Consider the following 23018-nt stretch of genomic DNA (forward strand, 5'->3'; position numbering starts at 1 on the left):
GCACTACATATTGTATAAAATTCTCCAGAGATTTTCTTAGACAGCTTAGACTTGTTTGACAGCACTGTTATCATGTTGGATTAATGTGTATTTTCAATTTAACCTCTTCTTTTCCCTCTACAAACCTCTTTGCCAAAAATAGCCGATCTATAAGCTTACAGCTTGCAGCGCGAGGCGTTGTAAGCTTGTAGATCTGCTATTTTTGGCCAATGTTCCACTCAGAATTGGCTAGGGTTCAAGTGGTTAATGTAAAAAACATGATCTTATCACACAAAGATTTGGCGGCCCCCCTGTAGTAACTCTGAGCACCCCTTAGGGGTCCCGGACCCCCTGCTGAAGACCCCTGCGCTAGATTTTGCGCTGATGGATTAAGAAAAGCACTAGTCCGCAATTCACCTTTAAGGCCATTTCCTTACCATTAATCCTGAGCAAGTGAAGGCGATGAGCTAACATTCACAGTTATGCCGTTTGAAGAAAAATTGTTCTTGCTTTGGTGAAATAAACCTACATTTTGCTACAAGAGTATGAGCCTATTCTTTCACCTACACATTGGTATGATTGAGGTCTCTTAGACAAGCAAATAATAAAGCAATTTATTTGCCAAATAAGGCCTATACAGTATATACAGTACATAATATGACAGTCTGAATACGCTACCAGGAAAATAGAATTGCTTGGCAAAAAGAGTAGTCGATATGGACACCCAGACTGCATGGAAAGTGGACAATCATAGTAATATTCATTAATTAACACGCAATGATATAATGAGGGATTCCTGATCCCTCTGGTCAATTAAATATACATATTGCATCACCCATATAAAACAACAATAGTCTGTACACCATGTTATGTAAATTACGATTGCACCGCCCAACAAGTCTCCACAAAAGTATATCCCCATACTTTTTAAGTCAACCAAGGCTCTGTTGCTTTATCTTATGAAAAAAAAGAAGGAAAAACTAAACAAAATAATGAGCTTTGTATTTTTGTCAAGTCCACTACCACTCTACAGACATTTACTTTGTGTGCGGAGGAGTAAAACTTCTCCTTTGTCATTTGTCCCTTGTTTTTGATTTACCAGTAAACACATGAAGGTTTAATGCAACCCTCTGATGCAGAACTTCTTACGTTGAATTGTCCGGAGGATCGGAAGACATCAAGGTATTTACATTGATGAATAAACACTTTGGAGGTGTGCATGGCTTTCTTTACAGTGTGCATCAATGGCAGATTAGGTCAACATGTAGAAGACAACGATCTTCAAAAAAAAGAACACCTTTTTCTCAATATTATTATTGGTGTGATAGTTCATTCAATGGTTTAAAGTTCGTTTCACGGGAGGACCTCGCAAAAAAATGGAAATCATGCTTGACGGGGGTCCTCTTCCCTTTTCCAGTACTTGTAACACTTCTGTGGGTCGTCTGTCTCCACCTGGAAACCTTCCACTAAGCCTCCTCTTCCTCGTGCAGCTCCTCTATGGCCTCCATCTGAGTCCGGGAGCACACCTCGCTCATGGGGGCCGCGTCCTCTCCCTCCACCACCAGATCATTGGACATCTCGCTGTTTTTCTGTGGGAAACACGATACGGTATCACTTTATTATCAGCTCGCACTGAAATTTGTCTTGCGACAGGTGTAGTTTGCTTTCAGGTTGCCCGACGGGGCAAGTGCTTGTTTGAGAGGGGACTCAACCGTTTACAAACACAACACAAGATATCTGTCTAAACACCTGAACGTGGCCAGCGCACCCTGTCTTCTGTTCTGTGGAATGTAAAATAAGAGCACTGTTGACCTATAATGTCCTGTTTTCACTGTTGCTACACTAAAAAATATAAAATAACAAGTGCGAACCCATAGACATGGGTATGGACAATTTACTTTTCGGGCGAGTTCGGGCAAGTTCCTCTGAGACCGTGACGCGAGTCCAGGGGTGCCTCAGAATTCTTTGATAATAGTTTGGAATTCATCCATATTTTACTTCAGTTTAACCAGTTAGATCTGTGGTGACACCGACCGAAGTTGCACTTTGCTGCACGTTCTTTTTCGATCTACACCAAATCTCTGAACTTGTAGATCGGCTATTTTTGACCCCCCAGAGTGGTTATATGTGGAGTATAAAATGATTTTAAACCTGTCCTATAATGGAAACGGATATTCTCTCAAGTTGTATTTGTGACACATGCTGTATCTTGGGGAGGGGAGATTAACATATTTACATACCGCAATATGACATAAATATAAGGTCCTATAAAGAAACAATGTTACTGGAAACATTATTTAAAGGGGTGACCTGAGACAATAAGGTCTGAGAACCCCTGCTGTAACACACATTTGACATAAGACAGAGAAACAAAACCATAATAAAAACATGAAGACGAGAACAGAACAATGTCCACTGCTCGGCCTAACCTTGTGATGGCCAGACTCTACATTAAGCCTTTGTCCACAACCACAGTGGTGTCAAGAAAGGAATGAGGGGCATGGCTTTAAGTAGAGGTTTCATGTTTTCACACTTGGGGCAGAGACTATGGCGTGAATGCCTGTGGCTGTAGCAAGTTTGAGTGATTTGTGATTCGTATATCATCCCATGCATCGTAATTTGTAACGTGGGAAAGTATTGTCAGGGACACAGGTGGTTACCGTACATCTACAACTTTTCTTGGACTGCTTCCAGTCACCCATATGTCTAGAATATGTTGACCTCGGATGCTAACCAGGACAGACAACACAACACAATGGCTGCAGAAGGCTCCCGCTACAGTTAGAACTATGGTGTGAATGCCTGTGGCTGTCGCAGGTTGCAGAGGGTAAGTATTTGTCAGGGACACAGGTGGTTCCAGTACATCTACATTTTTGGGCTGATTCCAGTCGCCCATATGTCTAGAATCTGTTGAACCTACGATGCTTACTAGGACAGACAACACAACAGCCTGAAGAACTTATTCTCACCTGTTGTCTGTAAACATAGCAAGCAGCTATGGCAACCATGGTAGACTCCCCTATGAAACCAGCCAAGAGAGATCCCACCCCGAGCGTGGCCCCGTGAACCCTGAAAACGGACGAGAAGCATCAATATTATTTACCACTCACCGTCTGTCTGTCTGTCTGTCTGTCTGTCTGTCTGTCTGTCTGTCTGTCTGTCTGTCTGTCTGTCTGTCTGTCTGCCTGCCTGTTGCATATTGTTAGCCTCATATAGCATCATTGCCTAAGTAATTCTTTAGTCAAACTGATATTCATGCCTAACTCTCCTAAGCACTGCTGCTTCATTGTGCCTTATTGTCTATGTCAATCCGAATGCTTGTTACATACCAAAATCAAGTCATTTTAAGTCAACTTTTTCACTTTACACATTATTCTTTATGTAATGTTAAGTGGAGAGTAAAGTTAGGCAGAAATAAATAATGGCAGATAAACATGACGTAGGCAGACATTTATTTTTCTTTTCATATTTTCTGTAAACCAGGGGTAGGCAACCTTAGGCACGGGTGGCAACATTGGCACAGGGGAGGGTGATCACTGGCACACTGGCATATGTTTTTGTTTTTCTTTTAAAATGAAATATAAAAAAAAAAAAAGTTTAGTTCAGTTAAATTAAATTAAGTCCCCTCACATCTATATACAAATACTCCTGCACATAATTCTACATTTGTGAGGTAGTTTGGGAGATAGGTGGGTTATTGCTACTGATCATTATATCTGGGGGGGAGAAAGAAAAGTAAAGGTTGTTATGTATATGGACTATCAAAATGGTATGATGTGGTATACACTGACTATCAAGAAAATGAAAACATGGCACTTCATGTCAAAAAGGTTGCAGATCCCTGCTGTAAACCTTAAAGGGGTCATGACATCAAAAACATAACAATTTTCTTTGTGGCTTTTTTCATGTTTCCTGATCTCAATTAAACCCAATAAAATGCACATTCAACATTCTGTGGTTTTTCTGTAATCTGTAGTTTTTTGAATAATAAGGCTTTTTGGGTGTAATTGAGGTCAGGAAACATGAAAAAAGCCACAAAAAAAGTATTATTATTTTTTTGATGTCATGACCCCTTTAAAAATATGTCTCAGGCAATTATGTTGATAATCTGATCTATTTTGATCGGTTCTCAAGAAAGCAGCGATAACAGGTATCGCAAGCAGTGATACCAGGAGCCCCGCAATTGTCCCATTCCCAACAGGCACATCCCAAGCCATTGCCCCTTAATTTAACTCTGAAAGTGTCTTTTTACAATCTTCAGAGTTAAACGAACACTTAAATGCTACTATATGTATGGAGGGACTTTTTTAGCCTTGTGTTTGGTGTTGTCGGACGTACCATTCATCATAAGTTAGGGAAAAAGTGAGTAATGCCACATCTTAGTCGATGAGGAGTCATCCCTATGTTCCCAAGGTTCTATGTTCCCCACTTACCTAAGGAGTTAGGGTTTAGGTTTAGGGTTAGTGTTAATGTAAGGGCCGATTCATACTCCACTACTCCAGACACATTTATTTCGGTTCTGCAAAGACTGAATTAAAAGTAATCAACAAACTATAATATTAAAAACAAATTGCCTAAATAGTTAATTTGTTTGAAAATAGGCAACCTACAGGGCGTTGTGAGCTTGTAGATCTACTATTTTCACAAAACGTATAGGTGGAACCGAGTCAAACCAAATAGAATGCCTCAACTCCTACAATTCCAAGTGCTTGTCAGGGTTGAGGGGGGTGAGAACCGGTGCCGTAGATAATAAATAAGGTAGGACTCAGCAAAGGAGACAAAGTGTTAAAACGTACCCCATATAAGGCAGCACAACCAGACTGATGATGAGGACAATGAGCCGTAGAGCCGAGCTCGGGGCCAGCACAAAGGTCTTTTTCAGGGTCATGAGCCATCCAGTCAGATGAGCCCTAACAGTCACTGCACACAAACACAAAGGAAAGATCACCCCAGTGGCACACAGACAACTTATATCATGTCGTATGCTTCGCACGCCGGAAAGAACACACTTTCAAGTTAAACAAAAAGAAAAAAAACGTTGACGATCAGTTGAAAATTGGGAAATAAATTAGCACCCGGCGCAGTGGCAAAGTCCCTGCCACGGAGGTTGTAGGTTCGAATCCATTTCATTCCAATTCCTTTTAAGTATCAAATGATTAAAGGACAACTTTTGGTTTTTTTTACCACAAGGGTTCATATTTCAGATTGTAATTAGAGAAAAGAAGAGTGTTAAAATGTTTTCATTTACTGCTTTAGACATTTTAGTATTTTTATTTCAGTGGTTGGGGGCATGTGTACAAGTGGCTAAATATGTTTTTTTTGGCACAATAAGCTGACAATTTCTTTGTTACTATTTACACAAGCCCCCAAGTCACATCTGCCCATGAAAGATTGCGGTGCATCTTGGGAATGGGCTTATTGTGTCTAAAAATACATATTTAGCCACTTGCATGCATGCCCCCAACCTGGGGGCGTGCATACAAATCAAAATCGTTAAAATCACTAAAATGATAGAAGTATATGAAAACATTTTAACACTCATCTTTTCTTTTCTCACGGGAGAAGGCTAATGTGTACTCTGACAAACGGCCGCAAGACAAAGAAATCTTTTGTTTGTTTTTGTCATTTTTACAAAGTTGACATTAGCCTTGTGTGATTTGGGTCTTTTTTTAAATTCTTACCTGCAGGGGCGTCACAAGGGGGGGGGAGTGGGACTGAGTTACTAGGGCCCAAGGTGGAGGGGCTTTAACTATTGAAAAATAGCAGATATACAAGCTTGCAGCGTGGCTGCAAGCTTGTAGGTCTGCTATTTTTTCATGAAAATGGGTGAAAATCTTTGAATAAATGTATTTTTTAAACGGACATTTGTAACTCAAATTTTGCTTCTGGGGGGTCCCTAGAACTAAACATTTTGAGATGGGGGTCCGTGGCCAAATACATACCATTTTGGGGGTCCTCGACATGACAAAAAAAAACCTTAGAAGGATTTGAAATATTCAAAGACTTTTCAAGATTTTTCAATAGTAAAAGCACAAAATGATGCGTAATAATGCGTTCCCAGTCTAAATGGGTTAAACCCCCTCCCCCTATGAAGAACATTCATGGGGGGCCCGCGGTGAATCCTTGTACCCGGGGCCCAGAATTTGGTGCGACACCCGTGCTTACCTGGCAAAGGAAAGAAGGAGAAGAGTCTGAGTGGAACCACACAGAGGTCAGCGAAAGATTCGTCCACTCCGATGATGTCCACCAGGATTTTCTCTGATAAATGAGGAGTCCAAAATATCACAAAGCAGAGCTGGGCAAAACAAAACAAAAGAAATGAATGTAACAGTTAGGGCTGTCACGATTATACCATTTTACCCCCACGATTAATTGTCACTCAAATAATTGCGATTAACGATTTAATTGTTTTTGTCGTTGATATGACACATAACTTAAATATACAAAGAAATGACTGTCATATTTGTCAACTTTATACTTAAAAAAGAACATTGATAGTGGAAATAGCCGATCTACAAGCTCACAACTGTTTGAAAATATATTAACATTTTTCAACATGGAAACGATTATGACAAAATAATTGCGATTATGTAAAATAATAGCGATTTGACGATTATGTAATAATTGTGGGCGACTGAGTTTTGGGGGCGAGCGTTTACCGTCTCAACAATTAACATATTATGTCAAGTTGTCAACATACTGGTTATGTGGGCCTCCACGGGAGTATGCCTGCCCAGCATGCAGGGGCGTCACAGGGTCTTAGATAGTGGGGGGGATGATTGAAATATTGCGTTTTTTTATCCGGCTTTGAGTGTTTTTATTGCGGTTTCAGGCGATTTTCAATGGGGTGATTTTTCCCCACACAATGGTATAAGCCAGGAGCAGCAAACAGTTCCATAGTTAGCACACAGCACAGCGCACACACACGCACGTCTCTCACACACACACTACAAAGATTGTTCTGTTCCCATGTTAGATTCAATAGGCTATTACTGTCAGAAAAAAACTGCATGGCGGTTTGCAAATAAGTCATGCTTTTTGCATACACAGCGGCAGCATTTTAAGAAATATATGTCTCCAAGGGGGAAGGAGGGAGAGAGAGAGAGACCTTTTAAAAAAAAAACTTTATCCGAACGAACTGTCATGATGTCAATGTTGCATGCAATGTTGTTTACATATGCCTGGAGCCTCGCGGTTCTGTATTGAAACTGGGAGACTGCTTCCGGAAGGAACGTAAGCACAATGGTGGGGGCCAGTGGGCCTGGCAATATTAATAACCCCATATTTCTTATGTCACTGTAGGCTAATGAATCTATGGAGACAGTGAGTCTATGGGAACCAAGCTGATATTCATTGGTCTTCTGCTAGAGAGGGTGAGATAACACCTCTTTTGTTTAACAGTGCCTCAGTGAATCAGTTTAATTGTATGTTTAACATATATTTGTTGAAGTTTATGTGTTGTTGATTTTTAGCTAAACAAATTACCACGATGACTAATTAGTGTAAAGTTGACATAAGAGGAATGTATGATTATGTAACTAAAGAATGTAATTTGAACGACTGTGTCAACTGAGGTATATTTGCCATGAGTATTCCAACTAATAATTAGTTGACAGGCAGCCTGTACTGATTAGTCATTCATTTTCAGTCTAATTCGTCTCAAAATATACAACATGGGCAAGGAGGTTGGGAGCGCTTGGCTGTAGTTTCGGTAACGAGAGGTTGCGTTTGTGTTGATGAGAGAGCCAATTTGCAGTGAGAAAAAAAAAAAAGCCCGGCCGGCAAAAAAGGTGGGGGGGATGAGTTCACGTTTTTATGAAAGTGGGGGTGTTCCGTCGTACTCACAATGAATGGTGGTGACGCCCCTGCCAGCATGCCATGGTAACCAGATCAGATGGAGCATGTTCAGAAATGTGCCTGCCAATACATCACTGGCATTTGCCAGGGCATATTCCAGTTAACCAAGATGGTACTAGACCAAACCCTCTCACTAGTCACTACCCTTCCCCCAAGATTTGCCTTAGGCCTTCTACACATGCGCGCGCGCACACACACACACACACACACACACACACACACACACACACACACACACACACACACACATTACATAGACTTCCATTCATTTTTATGCAAGTCCTGTAGCCTTACCCTAACCCCTAACCCTAAACCTAACCCCTAACCTAAACCTAAACCTAACCCTAACCCGTAAACTAACCCCAAAATGTCACCACCACAACTCCTTTTGGTACTCACAGGTGATGGCAGGTGAAGTACACACACACACACACACACACACACACACACACACACACACACACACACACACACACACACACACACACACACACACACATCACCACCAGAACCCAACTATTCAGTCGGCAAACCAGAAGTACCACTCAACTTTAGATCCTCATCCAAATGAGAACTGAAAGTTACACAGACAATCGCCCATCCCTTTCCTAACAAGTCTTTTAAATGCCAGCTTAGAATAGAACGCCACATCCTAAACGTACTCATTATTGTTCTCATAATTGCTATTTATGTGTATTAGTGCTTTTATGTTGGGAATATTGTAAATATTCACATTTTGTAAACTGCCCTGTGAATGTGCCATGAGAAAAACAACCACTTGAAACTGTAACATACAGTACGCAATGTTGCAAAACCACTCTCAGATCCAGTACGAAGCTCTTGAAACTATGATATGAATCTACTGTACTACACGTAGATTCCGTGTAGTCACCTGTTGGCATTCCGCCCTAGTCATGAAGGATTGACGAGATTAATTTGCCTGTCTAAACGTTGTGGTTTTTGAATAAGCAAATCAACTCTAGCCCGAAGCCACTCCAGCACACATCAGTTTTACTTCTAATGTTGTGGTTAAAATACCCTGATCTGCCATCTGTCATTATGTGAGCAATACGGAGGGAAGATAATTACTGATGTGTATATGGTACAAACTAAGCTGCCGTTTCCCCCTGATTCATGTGTGGTTTCCCTAAGCTTAAGGTGAGACATCCACACTCACTCAGTGTCCCGCATACTTTCCACAAGTGCTGACAGAAAATCATTTACTTCTGTTTTTCTTGCAGATCATGTTTTCCATGCTATATATATATACAGTATATATATACATTATGTGGCACTGTTTCTCACAGATCTATTCCTGTGGGTCGCGAGTGGATACAGTGCTTTTATTTTTTGGTTTCCGTTTTTTGTCATTAATTATTATTATTTTCAAATATCTTCTGAAGATTTCACAAAAGGTTTCATGAGTTGAAAACAAATTAGAAATAATTTCATGAATAAAATGCAAAAAGATGATCAAAGACATTCCCTAAATTAGAAAACAAATGTACAAACAAATTGCAGATCTGCTATTCACTTGGTTGGATCCCAGGCAAACATCACATTGATCTTTTGGGTCTTGAGCTAAAAGGTATGGGAACCAATGGTATATGGCATTTCTGTACTATAGTACAGGGGTCTTCAACAGGGGGTCTGGGACCCCTAGGGGGTCCTCAGAGTTACTACAGGGGTTCCTCCAAATCTTTGGGTGATACAACCTTTTTTCCCCTCTTTTATATTAACCACTTTAACCCTAGCGTCCATATTCTGAGAACTTTAGCCGAAAATAGCCGGTCTACAAGCTTGTAGATCTGCTATTTTTGAGAGGTTTGGTGTAGAGGGGAAAAAGAGCAGACTGAGTACAGAGTGAAAGGTCAAGTATTGACGGTTCAAGTGGTTAAATATCTGAAAACACAAATTGACATGAATCCAAAATACACTAAACTATAAGGTATCTATGGGTTGTGGGGGTCCCTGCTTCATCTCTCTCTCGACTAAGGGGTCCTTGGCCTGAAAACGTCGAAGACCACTGCTATAGTACACATTTTCTGCTTTCTGCTTGCAATGTTTACAGACAACAGGTGAGAGTTATGAACTATATTCATGTTTCTGCACTGAATTCTTTGTTCTGTGAGATGCTTCCAGGAACGAGTCCTGACACGACTCGGGTCATCATCCTGAGCTGATGTTTTCTTTCCCCAACAACCCTGTGCCGTGGGCCTGTGGGCCGTGCCCGTCCCAGGGTCTACGTATCTGTCCCATCATGACATGCTTTGCCTCGCCACGCCCACACATGCTTGTTTACAACTACAGATCTGGCATGTCAGCCAGCCAGCCACCTCCTCTCACTCCACCTAGAGATTCAATCTTGGCCACAAACTTCCTGTTTTTCCTCTCCACGTGAAGACAACTTCAGCTAATCGTTTAATCTAACCCTCCACATATATACTGTATTATATAGTATATCCTTGCTTATCTCCACATTTAAACGTGTTGTGTTTTTATAAACGAATGCCCTACTTCAATGGTTCTCAACCTTTTCAGGCCGCGACCCCCAAAATAATCATATTTTAACTGGGGACCCCCTCACCTTGACGAGCACTAAGAGTTGAGGAATTACATTTTGTATAACACTGTTCTATTGTGAAAATAGCAGATCTACATGCTCACGACGCCTCGCATGAGCATGTAGATTGGCTATTTTCACAATATCTGCCGCTAATATTTGACAATTTGTCCAATGTATAATTTGTCATTTTAGAGGTATTAAAAAGTCCTTAAATTGTCACTTTAGAAATGTGCATATACCCTCTAGATACTTAAACTTTATGTTGGTTTGTTTACTGTTGAGTGAGAAAACAATGTTGCACATTAAGCTAATCATCTGGGGACCCCCCAAAATAATGTGGGGACCCCCCTGGGGGTCCCGACCCACAGGTTGAGAACCACTGCCCTAATTGATCGTACTAAAGCGCCACACAAAACTATCCAAAATAGCAGATCTACAAGCTTGAAACGTGGGCGAAGCCTTTAAATTTGAATCCTGACCGTTTTGGTTTCCACCCGGCAGAGACGATACATAAATCATTTTACCAAATGTGTACAAGCACTTCATGGTGCAGTATATGGATGTTTTCATTTCTAAGCAGATCTTTGAAAAATCTTAGGCAATAACATTTTGTTGTTTAAAAGTCAGCAGCAAGCAGCACTCATTAATTGCTGTAAAGCACAGTACACTTTGCGAAGACCTTTTTGAATGTGTTAGCCGATACGTTTTACGTGAATACCTACTTTATTAAGCTCCTAAAACCTGAGTAGTGTGTTGGGAACAAAAACACCACCACAGCCTTCTCACAAATTCCACTCTAATGTGTGTGTGTGTGTGTGTGTGTGTGTGTGTGTGTGTGTGTGTGTGTGTGTGTGTGTGTGTGTGTGTGTGTGTGTGTGTGTGTGTGTGTGTGTGTGTGTGCGCGTGCGTGCGTGTGTGTGTCTCTCTCTCTCTCTCTCCCCTTCTGTGCAACCTGAGACCCTGGTGGGTCTGTTTAAAGAAAAGTACACTCAGCCATGCCCACCAGTACATTGTGAAACTCACAAATTCAAACACTGGTGTACCTGTACTGTACCAACAGCGTAATTGGTGCCAGATTTCTTTACTACGAGGGACTCAGAACCTTTCCGTTATAGGATTCTTTTCTTATGTTCTTTTACATTAACCACGTGAACCCTAGCATCCCTATTCTGAGGAGAAATAGCAGATCTACAAGCTCACAAAGCTCACAAAAGGCGTTGTGAGTGTGACCTTGTAGATGTGTCTATTTTCTGCAAAGAGGTTTTGTGTAGAGGGAAAAAAGAGCAGACGTAAGCAATTTACCCCGAGTGAGAGGACATTATGCTCTGATAATGTCCTGTGTTAGGGTGTTATCGGACGAGGCGAAGCCGAGTCCGATAACACCCTAACACAGGACATTATCAGAGCATAATGTCCGACCCCGAGTGGTAAATAGCTTTTCTACCACTTTTTCCCTTATACATGAAAGAAAACACATAGTTGTAACTTGCAAGGATCTTAAGTTACAATCATTATTGCCTATAAAACTTCCGCGAGACAGCAGATAGTTCCACCAACAACATCTTCTACTCACCAACAGATGGCGCCAACTCCATACTAATCCATGCGTCTAGCTTACAGCTAAGCTAACGTCAGTTAAAAGCACCGTTCCGGCCGTAAATAGAGGCTGTTCGCTTCCAGAAAGGCATAGGTTCAGAGAAAAGGGGCTTTAAAGTTGGCGGATTGCATTGGATCCAAATAAATCGGCGACGATAGTACGCACGTTAGTAAACATAGGACCGCTGCGACCTTCATTTGTTGGTTGGGGGAAAGGTGTTCCGACTACCTCCTGAAGTCCCCGGATGTACACTGAGGCGCATTGATCTCGGACAAGTCCGCACACAACTTTGCGGCAGTTGTCCTCTCATAACCTCCGGAATTTAGCCAATCAGAATCCAGTATTTGAACACGTGACTCGAAAAAGTGGTAGAATAAGTAATAACTAAACAGCCAAAGGTCACAGTCATGTTTACCAAGTATTGACGGTTTAAGTGGTTGGACACATTAACATGAATCCAACACTGATGACTGTCAAACTAGTCTATGAAGCCATCTATGAAATCTAGGAGAAAGTTCAAACTGCAACAAACTTTAATACAATGTAGTGGGGGGTCTCACGCCCTGCTTCATCTGACTCAGCTACAAGGGGTCCTTCCTTGGGCTGGAAAAAAACCTGGTACAATCAAGCAAGACAGGTTTCAAGAGTGATTTAGTTGTACTGGTAACGTGACAGGGGTCGACTGCAAGGAGGCGTGGAAAAGGTTATGTCAAGCGTGTCCCCACTGAACAGTGAAGGAGGGAATGTCCTAGCTGCTGCACATTAAACCTGACCGGCCTGCACACACATTGTCATCTTATCCGCTACACAGTACTGTAGGAGCAGAAACATGGCGGGAGAGACAGTGGCGTCCTTGTCTAGTCTAGCACAGTTGGTTGTTTTTAGTTTTTTTCTTTTTTTTGGAGAAAGCCACTAAAGTCCCAAAGTCGGTGTTCTCAGTGTCTTCAACGAGAGATGAAGCAGGGACCCCCACCACCTTTTCATCGATTCCATATAGTTTCATTGTTTGACAGCATAATCATCAGTGTATTTTGGATTCATGTTAATTTGTGTTTTCAGATGCGTATTTAACTACTTTAATTGTCAATACATAACTTGACCTTTCTCTCTGTACTTAGTCTGCTCTTTTTCCCCTCTACACCAAACCTCTTTGTCGAAAATAGCCGATCTACAAGCTCACAACGCCTCGCGCTGCGAAACGTTGTGAGCTTGTAGATCTGCTATTTTTGGCTTAAGTTCTCAGAATAGGGTTCAAGTGGTTAATAGAAAAACAATAGAAAAAGGTTTGGAGGACCCCCTGTAGTAACTCTGAGGACCCCCTAGTTAGACCACCTGTTATGGAGGAGTTAACACAGCAAAATCAAGTTTCAAGGTCGCCTTACAGTAGCTGCATTGTGTCAGGAAATCACCACAATTTATTATATCCACATGGTGAAATTTTTTCAGCATGATGAAAGTTCTGCTAACAGTTTACACAGGCCCATATTCCAGACACACACTGTAGACTGCAACAGTACTATACATAGAAACTAATGGCAACGCCTCTTTTCTATTTAAATACCTTCGGGGCACTGACGCCATTACTCTGTGCCAGAAAAGAGATTGTGGCACTAAATGTGTGAGTAGCGACGACGAGAAGCTCAAGAGCATTCATCGTGGGCGCCAATGTCCTAGTGGTTGAGGCGCATCCCACATATGGGCTCTAGTGCCACCTGACAGCGAGTCGTGGGGTTCGATTCCCGCGCGCGGCACCCTTTTCCGCGTGTCACTTCCCTTTTCTCTCCGGTTTCCTGTCAATCTAACAGTCTCTAATCTAACACATACTCTAACAGTCTGTTCGTACTGTTGCCATCAGGGAAGAGGTGTTTCCCATTGTTACCTTCTTGTGTGCTTATATATGGTGCACTGTCCTTGTTGTTTTACGTTTGAGAGTGAACCAAGACAAATTCCTATCAACTATGTTGACATGGCAATAAAGTTATTGAATCTTGAATCTTAAGAGTATCAGAGCCAGCACAAGCAAACTGACAAACAGTTTCCTCAGGCTGCAAGACTGCTAAATAAGTCTAAACAATGAATAGTTTCTGTGGTATTACGGCCTTGTACGCTGATCTGGGTTTTTAAACTGTCCAAAACCTTTTAGATGAGTTTAGTATTGTTATTTATGTACTGTGTTTTATTTCTGTGTATTATGGAGCACCCCCAACCAAAGATTCTCACAGTGCATGTACTTGTACACCCTTGTGACAGTAAACATCTGAAATCTAAACTGTCATATCCAAATAAAGGCAGAAAAGCCCCCAAAATATGTCCCCAAAAAAATGGCTTTCATCTTACCGTAAGTGACAGAGCCAGACAGCAGAACGTAAACTTTTTAATGTGCGACTTGGTGACGGGGCTGCCAGAGTTCAACTTATTGCTAGGATTGTTCTGTAGGGTTAGAAGAAACAACACAAGTTAAGTGACATGCAAAACATTGCCAGAGGGGCTGCTATAGAGATCAAAACATGCAGGAGGTGTTTGTTTTCACCTTGTCAAAGGCAGGGTACACTGCTCTCAGCTCAGTTAGCCAGCCGTAGGGCATGTGACCCACCGGATATGTGGCGGTGAGTACAGCTACAGCCTGTAAACAAAACAGAGAAGAGTAGAACCATAAGTCATGGTACTTAAATAATTTAACGTTCACAATACCCGGCTCGGCTACGCATGCCTGCCAAACTAATGACAAATGACGCAGAAAACGCATACATCAGAGCCACACATGTGTGTTACTTTCCCAGTGGGCATGGGTGTGGTGTTCTTTACTTCTTTTTTTTCCTTTTTTTTTGCAGGTTTATGATCCGATAACGGCCTCTAGGCATGTCATTGTCTCCATGAAACAACAACAGGCAGTGTCAGGGAACAGTTGCACCACACGGGAATGTTTTCACTTCAGTGTAATCATCCTCTGGGTTTGAGTTCCACACATGAGTATGGTGAATCACCCAAACCACTGCCAGCTCGCCGGTGTTGTGAATGATTTCCAGTTCATTCCGGTAAACAGCTTTGTATTATTGTCTCTAGCAGGTAGGGTCCCTGGAAGCCAGAAAGCTCCAGAGGGAGACCGGCTAACATTTTTTGGCGTTTTTATCCGCAATAACTTGAGGGGGGTGAGTCAGCCCCACTGTTCCACCGCAGCTTGTAAAAGCTCCTAGTAATGATATACAGTAATATTTCATATTAGGCAATGGTGTTTTTAATGTTTTGGCTGTTCAGATATACAAAGGTATTTCTGTCAGCATGCACTTACGCAATGACATACATTGACATGTTCCTACATGGTTATTACCAAAGATAATTTGTGTTAATCTTCTAGAATAAAGTAATTCTAATTACACACCTCACAAACAATGACTGCCTCACAAACCTACAAAGCAAACTTAAATCGACTATAGTTGCTGGGCCAATAAGGCTAGCATTGAGAAAAGTAGAGCCTACACTCCAGCTACTGTGACAACGTTTCAACCATCTATAGGCTAGGGACATTCTTCAGGTCAATATTGACCTGTAGAATATCCCTAGAGGGTCGAAACATTGTCAAATGTTTCTTTTCAGTGTAGCTTGAGTGTGGGCTGTACTTTTCACAATGCCTCAGTGTAGAGGTCTTCGGACCTGCCCGAGATCCGAAATTACTCGCGATCCGACCCGCCCCAAGCCGGGTAACGGGGCCATTTCCGAGCATTTACCGCGGGGCGGGCCGGGGCCGTCTGCCCCGGTTCCTGGGTATCTGATAGTGAAGTCGCCGGTTCCTGTTACCCGAGTGGAGCCGAGTCAGGCCGAGATTGAATGAAAGAGAACGCAAGAACTGCACCAAATAGATAACGCCACACGATGGCACTAAAGATGCAGCATGTAATCTGATGCATTGGTTGTGAGAAGTTTAGAACTCACTCACAGTCACAACAACACTGTATCAGTTGGATTGTTATTATTATCAAAGATTGTTGATATTAACGTAATGTTTTGGTTAATGGTTTACAATGGAGTTGTCATTGCGTGTTGTCATGCTCTGCAGAGCAAAATGGACACTCAAAGCAGAAAGATATAATGAACAACACATGCGACAGAAAACGATAGCATTAGCATTGGCTAGCCAAAGAAGAAGGAATAAAAACATGGATTTATTTGTATTTACAAACTGTCCGCATTGACTTACTGGTCTGGGAAAAGATTATTTTTTGACGAGAGGCACAGCGGCGCTGACAGCAACAGCAGCAGCTGCAACCATGGCGACGTCGTTAGGTAAGAAAGACGTCTCATACAACTCTTAATATAATAACGTTGGCATTATTTCATTTCAGTGTTAATGAGTGAACCCAAATGGAACCACAAGGATACATTTTGTACTTTCCGATTCAATGTGCTTTCAGGATTTTGCTGTGTCAAGTAATGTAGTCAAAGGATAAAACCCCTTGAGGTCCACCATCTCATTTTAGAGGGGGTCCTTATAGCACAAATGTTACATTACGTTACATTGCACAAACAACAAAAACATCCATGCATACAGACCAGACAATATCTCTCCCAAAGCTAGCCACTTCCACCCTGCAATTCAATCCCAAAGCAGCAAAATTCATATGTAGGCATACCCTTTAACACATGAGAACAAAAACTGAAAAACAAAACATGATACCAGTACAGCCATGCAGATTCAATCCAGCAGGGTATAACATTATATCATGCACCTTTAGAATAAATAAATAAATACCTTAGTTTCAGACTTGTGATATAATTGTAATTAGAAGCATGAACAGGGTATTTTAAGGTGAGTAAGAATAGATTCTCTGAACATGTTTAGGGAGGTGATTGATCTAAGAGAGCTTGGTAGGTTATTCCAGTCTGATGGGGCTTTGAACTTAAATGCCCGTCGACCACATTCCAATGGGGTATTGGGTACCTTAATTTATTTAAGGTACCCAATACCCCATTGGAATGTGGTCGACCTGATCGTTATGTCTTAGGTTGTATCTTGATGTATAGGGGTCAAAAAATTGTTTCAAGTAGAGAGAATAGTTAAAGTAAACACATTTAAAAATGAACTGCATCCAGTGAGAATGTCTTCTAGATTTAGGAGTTAACCAATTCCAATTGACATCTAATATCCTGGGGAAATAAATCCAAAAGACAACGGAAGTAGAAGCATTAGCTAGCTTACCTCTGTAGAAGCAGTGGAGCCCTTGAGGTCGCGGGAGACAAAGAGGTTGACGATGGGGCGACTGATCCGTTGGGTGGCCAGGATGAGCGCCAGAGGCCACCAGAAGCTCAGCATCTTCTTGATGGTGGCGTCGCCCTACATAAATCAAAGGTCTTGTAAGTCATAGACGTACTCCCAGGTAATAACAGGTCACACTCTGGATTCTAAAGCAAGGGTCTTCAACAGGGGGTCCGGGACCGCTCCTCAGAGTTACTACAGGTGGTTTGTGTGATAGAAACCTTTTTCTATTGTTTTTATATTAACTACTTGAACCCTATTCTGAGAACTTAAGCCAAAAATAGCAGATCTACAAGCTCACAATGCCTCGCAGTAGATCAGCTATTTTCGGCAAAGAGGTTTGGTGTAGAATGGAAAAAGAGCAGACTAAGTACAGAGTACAAACGATGAAACTATATGGAAACTATGAAAAGGTTGTGGGGGTCCCTGCTTCATCTCTCTCTCAACCAAGGGGTCCTTGGCCAGAAAACATTGAAGATCCCTGTTCTAAAGTACAGGTAACGCTCATCCTGAGGATGCTTTATATGTAGCACACATTATTTATTTAGTATGCAAGGCCATAATGGGTTCCAACCCCAAACCCCCAGGAACAGAACCTACCCCTACATCCAGGCCACTGGAATCTGGGATGTTGTCATGAATGTTGCAGTAGTAACCCAGACCTACGATAGTGAAGCGGACTAAGGCACCCATATACAAGGAGAGGATGGGGATGAGTAGAGGCTCCACACATTGCAAGTTACTGTGGAGAAGGATGGCCACGAACACAATCTGCCAACAAAACAAAACAAGGGACACAGCTGTCACCAAACACCGCAAGGAAAATGACCCCAGTTGGCCAACGAGTCACATCCACAGTAGAAGCAATTATGTTTTACATTGTTGTTTTCAGTCCCACTTAATCGCAATTATTTTACATAATCGTTTCCATGTTGAAAATGTTTATATATTTTCAAACATGTTCAAAAATTGTGGAAATAGCAGATCTACAAGTTTGTACATCGTCTATTTCCACTATCAATGTTCTTTTTTAAGTATAAAGTTGTGAAATATGTCAGTAATTTCTTTGTATATTTAGGTTATGTGTCATAACTGCCATGTTCAACTTCAAAGCCTAAAAGCCAAACAGCAATGTAATTGTCAACAACAAAAACACCAGCGACAATAATCGTAAAATGTCATAATCGTGACAGACAGCCCTAGTCCCACTATAATGCTCTACTTTGACCAAAATCAAGGCTTTGATCCCATTACCTGGGCCACAACATCAGAGATGGAGGCCGAGCCGACTATGACACTGTACTTGTGCTTGAGAAGGATCCCTGCATGGATCCACGCCTGCAACGACAACAAGACAGGCACAGATGTTAGCTTTTGAACGCCAAGTCTTCGGATTAAAAAAGAAATAACAATAGGAACATTTTTAGATGTTTTCCAAAAAAACACAAACAGATGGATGCAATCACAGATGCAATAAAACCATTTTAAAAACCATACTCTTCCATAATTATATCTGTGGCTGCTCCTGTGCACTGGCTCATGTTTAGGACCCTAATCCAAGCGTATTGCACACTCACCATTGCATCCAACAACGGGAATGCAGCCAGGTAGAGGAAAGCCTTCCTGGTCTTGAGCCCCACAGAGTCATCCACGTGGTGCAGCTTATTGATGATATAGTAGCCTAAATCTGTGTGAGCTACAAGGAGGCAAAGGCAAGCGAGAGTGACTAAGGTTAGCAAGGAAGATGGGATTTAATAATAACCAACATTTTCAAAAACTATTAAACGCACTTCAGGAGTACAAATGACAACAACGGGATGATTTTTACCCGCAAAAAGAAAAGGCATCATACTCACAGTAAGAGCAATGAATAATGGGTGTTAGAGATGTACCGATAAAAAACGTCCTTCCCGATACTGATACTGATACCGTACCTACAAACTTGTGTGTGAGTCGATACAGGGTGTGTAATTTAAAAAGATCTAGGACAGTGGTTCTCAAAGTGGGTTCAGGCACTGAGGGTGTTCCAAATTGACTCTTACAGGTCTGTAACTCTGAGAGAGTACATTTGTATATTCTCAGAGTTATATGGGTTCTTGAAATTAAGAAGTTTAAGAACCACTGATAGGAATAAATAAAAAATGCCATTAATAATAGTTAAAGTGCAAAGTTAGTAAAATAATAATATGAATAGCACAGCAAGTGTATAAAGCAGTCGTGCAACATCAACTGAAGCATTCAAAATATGACTGTAAATCAAATATCATCATGTAATAAATTAAGTGCTATCGGACCGGCATAGACTGACTATACTCGCCTATACCGATACCAGTGTTTTAGACAGAATCTGCAGCTTTTCAGATATTGGTAATTCTGTATCGGAATAACTCTTAACGGGCATGTCAGTTGTCCCCGTTTGCAGTTTGCACCATTGTAGTAGTAGGACACGAGTCAAACTCTGAGACGCGCTCGCTCGCGTCGCTTCGACCAACGCACCTATGAGGATGTGAAGGACAAACGCTATGGCGCCGGCCGTCGCCATGCAGAACACGGCCTTTCTCCTGTCCCTCCTACTGTTGACGAACACCAGGCCCACGTTCTTGAAGTCGCTCATGGGCCCGGTGAAGAACTTCATGAGGGAGTAGGCCAGGCCGTAGCTGGCAAGCATTTCAACTGCATCCTCCTTGACTGTGGCTATGCCTCTGTTCAGAGCCTGTTAAAAAGACGGGTGGTGGTTGGTGGTGAGTGAGACAGAGAGGGGGGAGCTGTGAGGGAACGGGACAGGCAAGCACACAGCACACATGTAAAGGGAGAAAAAGAGAGAAGTGCAATAGAGAGACCACGTGACCATGACTTAGCCCGTATTTATCTGACCACAAAAGAGACATTTGCCTTTTCAAGATAGAGCCCAAACTTAACTAGAATGTGTTAGGAAGCTGAATCTGTGTGTTGATAGCAAGGACAAAAAAAACGCCTTTAGTTATTGCAAACACAGCAATGTTGAATCAACATACGGTCAGTGGCAGCTAACACAATGGTTGGTTTGGTTTTCAACATTTTCAGGCCATGACCCCCCAAAATAATCATATTTGACAAGCACTTGGGATTATAGGAGTTGAGGCATCACATTTAGTTTAACTCACTTCCACAGATGAATATTGTGAAAATATCTGCTATTAGGTTCTTTTTAAAAGATGTTAACTCTTATTTGACTATTCGGTGAATGTTTGACCAGGTCTGACCGAGGGGGGTATTAAAAAGGTATTTTTCCCCTGGGGGTCCCAACCCACATGTTGAGAACCACTGAGTAACAGATATGTAGATGGGAAAGGCAGCTATTTCTTCAGCAGTATGTGAACCGGCTAGATCAGAGACCAAATCAAATCACCTCTTTTTTCCTTATAGAACATCCATAGCAGGCAGCTGCCCTTTTCCATCGCCGGCAATGTGTTCTATTTATACCAGCCTCACACGGCCATTACATAAGAAGCATAATCCTAACCTCTCTCTGAGCCTCAATGTGTTTTATTGTTTTACTAAGAGAGTCTATCTGTCCATGATGTCCACATGGGTACGAAGAACAACTCAGCCACAACAAGATCAGTCATCTGGCCCAAAATGAACAAGATGTCACATTTTCTGTCCCACACAAAATGTCACAATCAACCACAAGTGGTCAGTGTTTTTTTTTTTCTTCTTTTGCCTGCAGACAGAGTGTAATCTACCATTTATAAATAGGTCTTGATTGCAGATTTAGTGATGAATTAAATGGCAAAGGAAGGGATCACAGGAAGGCTGCCAGACAGTTCCTCCCTCATGTCGTCACTCGTGTTAAAAGAAAAACATGCATAAGATGCGGTGTACACTAACAGTAGCCTACTGTAGGACATTGGTACTGCGATTCAAAGCCCTGGGAATGCTTTAGATGTTGTAGCGGGCTATTGTGTTGCAGATACCTTCCGGGTTTGCCAGAATAAACAAGGGCCTTCCTACTAGATATTGAAGATCTCAACGTACATTTCCTTCCTATTGATTGATTGGCTGCTGCTGATAGACATTACATTAAGACCACCGCTATAGGTAGAAAGAACACAAAGCCCGTTCTCAGTGTCATCATATGTCAGCACTTTAACCTGGGAGATAAATCAGGATTAAAAATAGCTCATCCCCCGCAGCCATCGGCTGCTGTGGTAGCGGTGGGTTAGCCCTGAAACATGACGATCGTATCTCACGGCCGTCATGGATGGATCTCAACCTGGTGTTGAGCAGTTTAGCCAATTAGCCGCTTACGTCTACACAAACATTCAAATTTCAAACATAAAGTGCTTAACGAAGGCGCACGGATGTCACAATATGGTACGCTCAAGCAGAATTACCCGTATCCTCCGTATTGTTTAATAACACGCATTTTAATCCGATCGGTGGCCATTTTCTTGGCTTTGTCTCAACTGTGCGACCCCATCGGTCGGGAGGTGTACTGCACGCTCTGACACGTTAAAACCTTTTTACAAAATGGTGACCTATCGGATTAAAATGCTTCTTATTAAACAATACGGACGACACGGGTAATTCTGCTTGAGCGTACCATATTGTGACATCCGTGAGCCTTTGTTAAGAACTTTATTTTATAAATCTGAACGTTTGTGTAGACGTACGTGGCTAATAGGCAAAACTGCTTAACACAGGTTGAGGTCGTTCCATAACTGTCATGGTGACAGTTGTGTCTCAGGGTTAGGTGGATTATACTGTCAGTAGTGACGGTTTAAATTGGACAGCAAACAGAAAAAGAATGCCGGGTGCTTCGCTCGGTTTCGTCGTCACTGGGCAGCTGTTCTGTGCGACGACATTAAAAGGAACCTTACTATGAGGCAAAATAGCCGCTAGCCACCCGATAGCTATCTGCGGTCATCGAATGAAACGTTGGGCTGTTATTCGTGTGGTGGCGGTGGTGGAGGTGGTACCTGTTCTCCTAGGTCGATGGCTATATTGGTGATGGCCAGTGGCACCAGAAAGCGGATGAGAGGCCAGTAGGGAGTGAGAGATGGAAACTCCACCATGGTACAGCCGGTGTGACAGCCTGACGACGGGCATCTGCCTCGGTCTGGTCTCGATGATGATGGTGGTGGGGTTTATAACAAAATCACACAAGGTTTATTATGGATGTAAAGCGGCGGCTCTAGACGCGTGATGAAGAAGCACTTGTTGTATTTGTGTTGATCAAAAGCGGATGATTCAACGGACGCTCCTCCTCCGGCATATGGTTCAGGAGGAAATGCTGCTTCGATGATGATGATGCGCGCAAGAGGCGAAGGTCAATAGAAATGAGCGCATGTTCTTCTAGGAGGAATACTGTGGCAACATGAAACGAATATCCAATATATCCGATACCCGATCCTCCTACCTATACGCCCAATGGCCCCGGTTTGATCTCACAACAACACACATGTGTTCCAGTTCCAAAGACGCGGTATTTTGTGTGTGTTTTGCGGCCCGGAGCTACAGTATGTGGGAATGTTCGTGTGCTGCTGCTGCTCGCCTCTCCTCTCCTCGGCATCTCCTTCTCTCCTCGACCCTCCCAGCGCTGCGCTGCCTCCAACCACAAAACGGTGCCGCACGTGACACGTGCTTTGACAGCTCCCAACCGGCACGTGACATCATCTCCCCCACTACAAAGTCCAGACAGGAGGAGTGGACACTAAAGGAGAGTGGGCCCTGTTTCCAAAATGTAAAAAAAAAAAAAAAAAAAAAAAATGCTACAAAACCTGTTC

At 42.2% G+C, this 23018-nt stretch overlaps 1 protein-coding gene across 1 annotated transcript; it reads right to left on the reverse strand.

The window, feature by feature from the left end:
• Positions 1 to 714: 714 nt before the first annotated feature.
• Positions 715 to 22796, reverse strand: LOC308306547 (progressive ankylosis protein homolog). The gene is made up of 12 exons (XM_080751582.1): positions 22212 to 22796; positions 19747 to 19963; positions 18828 to 18946; positions 18505 to 18588; positions 17851 to 18021; positions 17194 to 17328; positions 14530 to 14622; positions 14337 to 14429; positions 6145 to 6274; positions 4776 to 4899; positions 2949 to 3048; positions 715 to 1568 (listed from the first exon to the last, which is right to left on the reverse strand). Exons 1-12 carry the CDS (start codon positions 22305 to 22307, stop codon positions 1446 to 1448), a joined length of 1485 nt encoding a protein of 494 aa, XP_080607708.1. The 5' UTR covers positions 22308 to 22796; the 3' UTR covers positions 715 to 1445.
• Positions 22797 to 23018: the final 222 nt, after the last annotated feature.

The sequence above is a fragment of the Nannobrachium achirus genome (assembly GCF_963921795.1).
Source record: "Nannobrachium achirus genome assembly, chromosome: 21".
NCBI lineage: Eukaryota > Metazoa > Chordata > Actinopteri > Myctophiformes > Myctophidae > Nannobrachium > Nannobrachium achirus.

Bases quoted from the DNA above. Each gene is read 5' to 3' on its own strand.
- LOC308306547 (XM_080751582.1), bottom strand. From the start codon at position 22,307: ATGGTGGAGTTTCCATCTCTCACTCCCTACTGGCCTCTCATCCGCTTT. The intron at 14,430-14,529 runs GTGAAAACAAAC...CTAACCCTACAG, and splicing joins TGTACCCTGCCTTTGACAAG to AACAATCCTAGCAATAAGTT. The intron at 4,900-6,144 runs GTAAGCACGGGT...GTTTGTGTGCAG, and splicing joins CTCCTTCTTTCCTTTGCCAG to TGACTGTTAGGGCTCATCTG.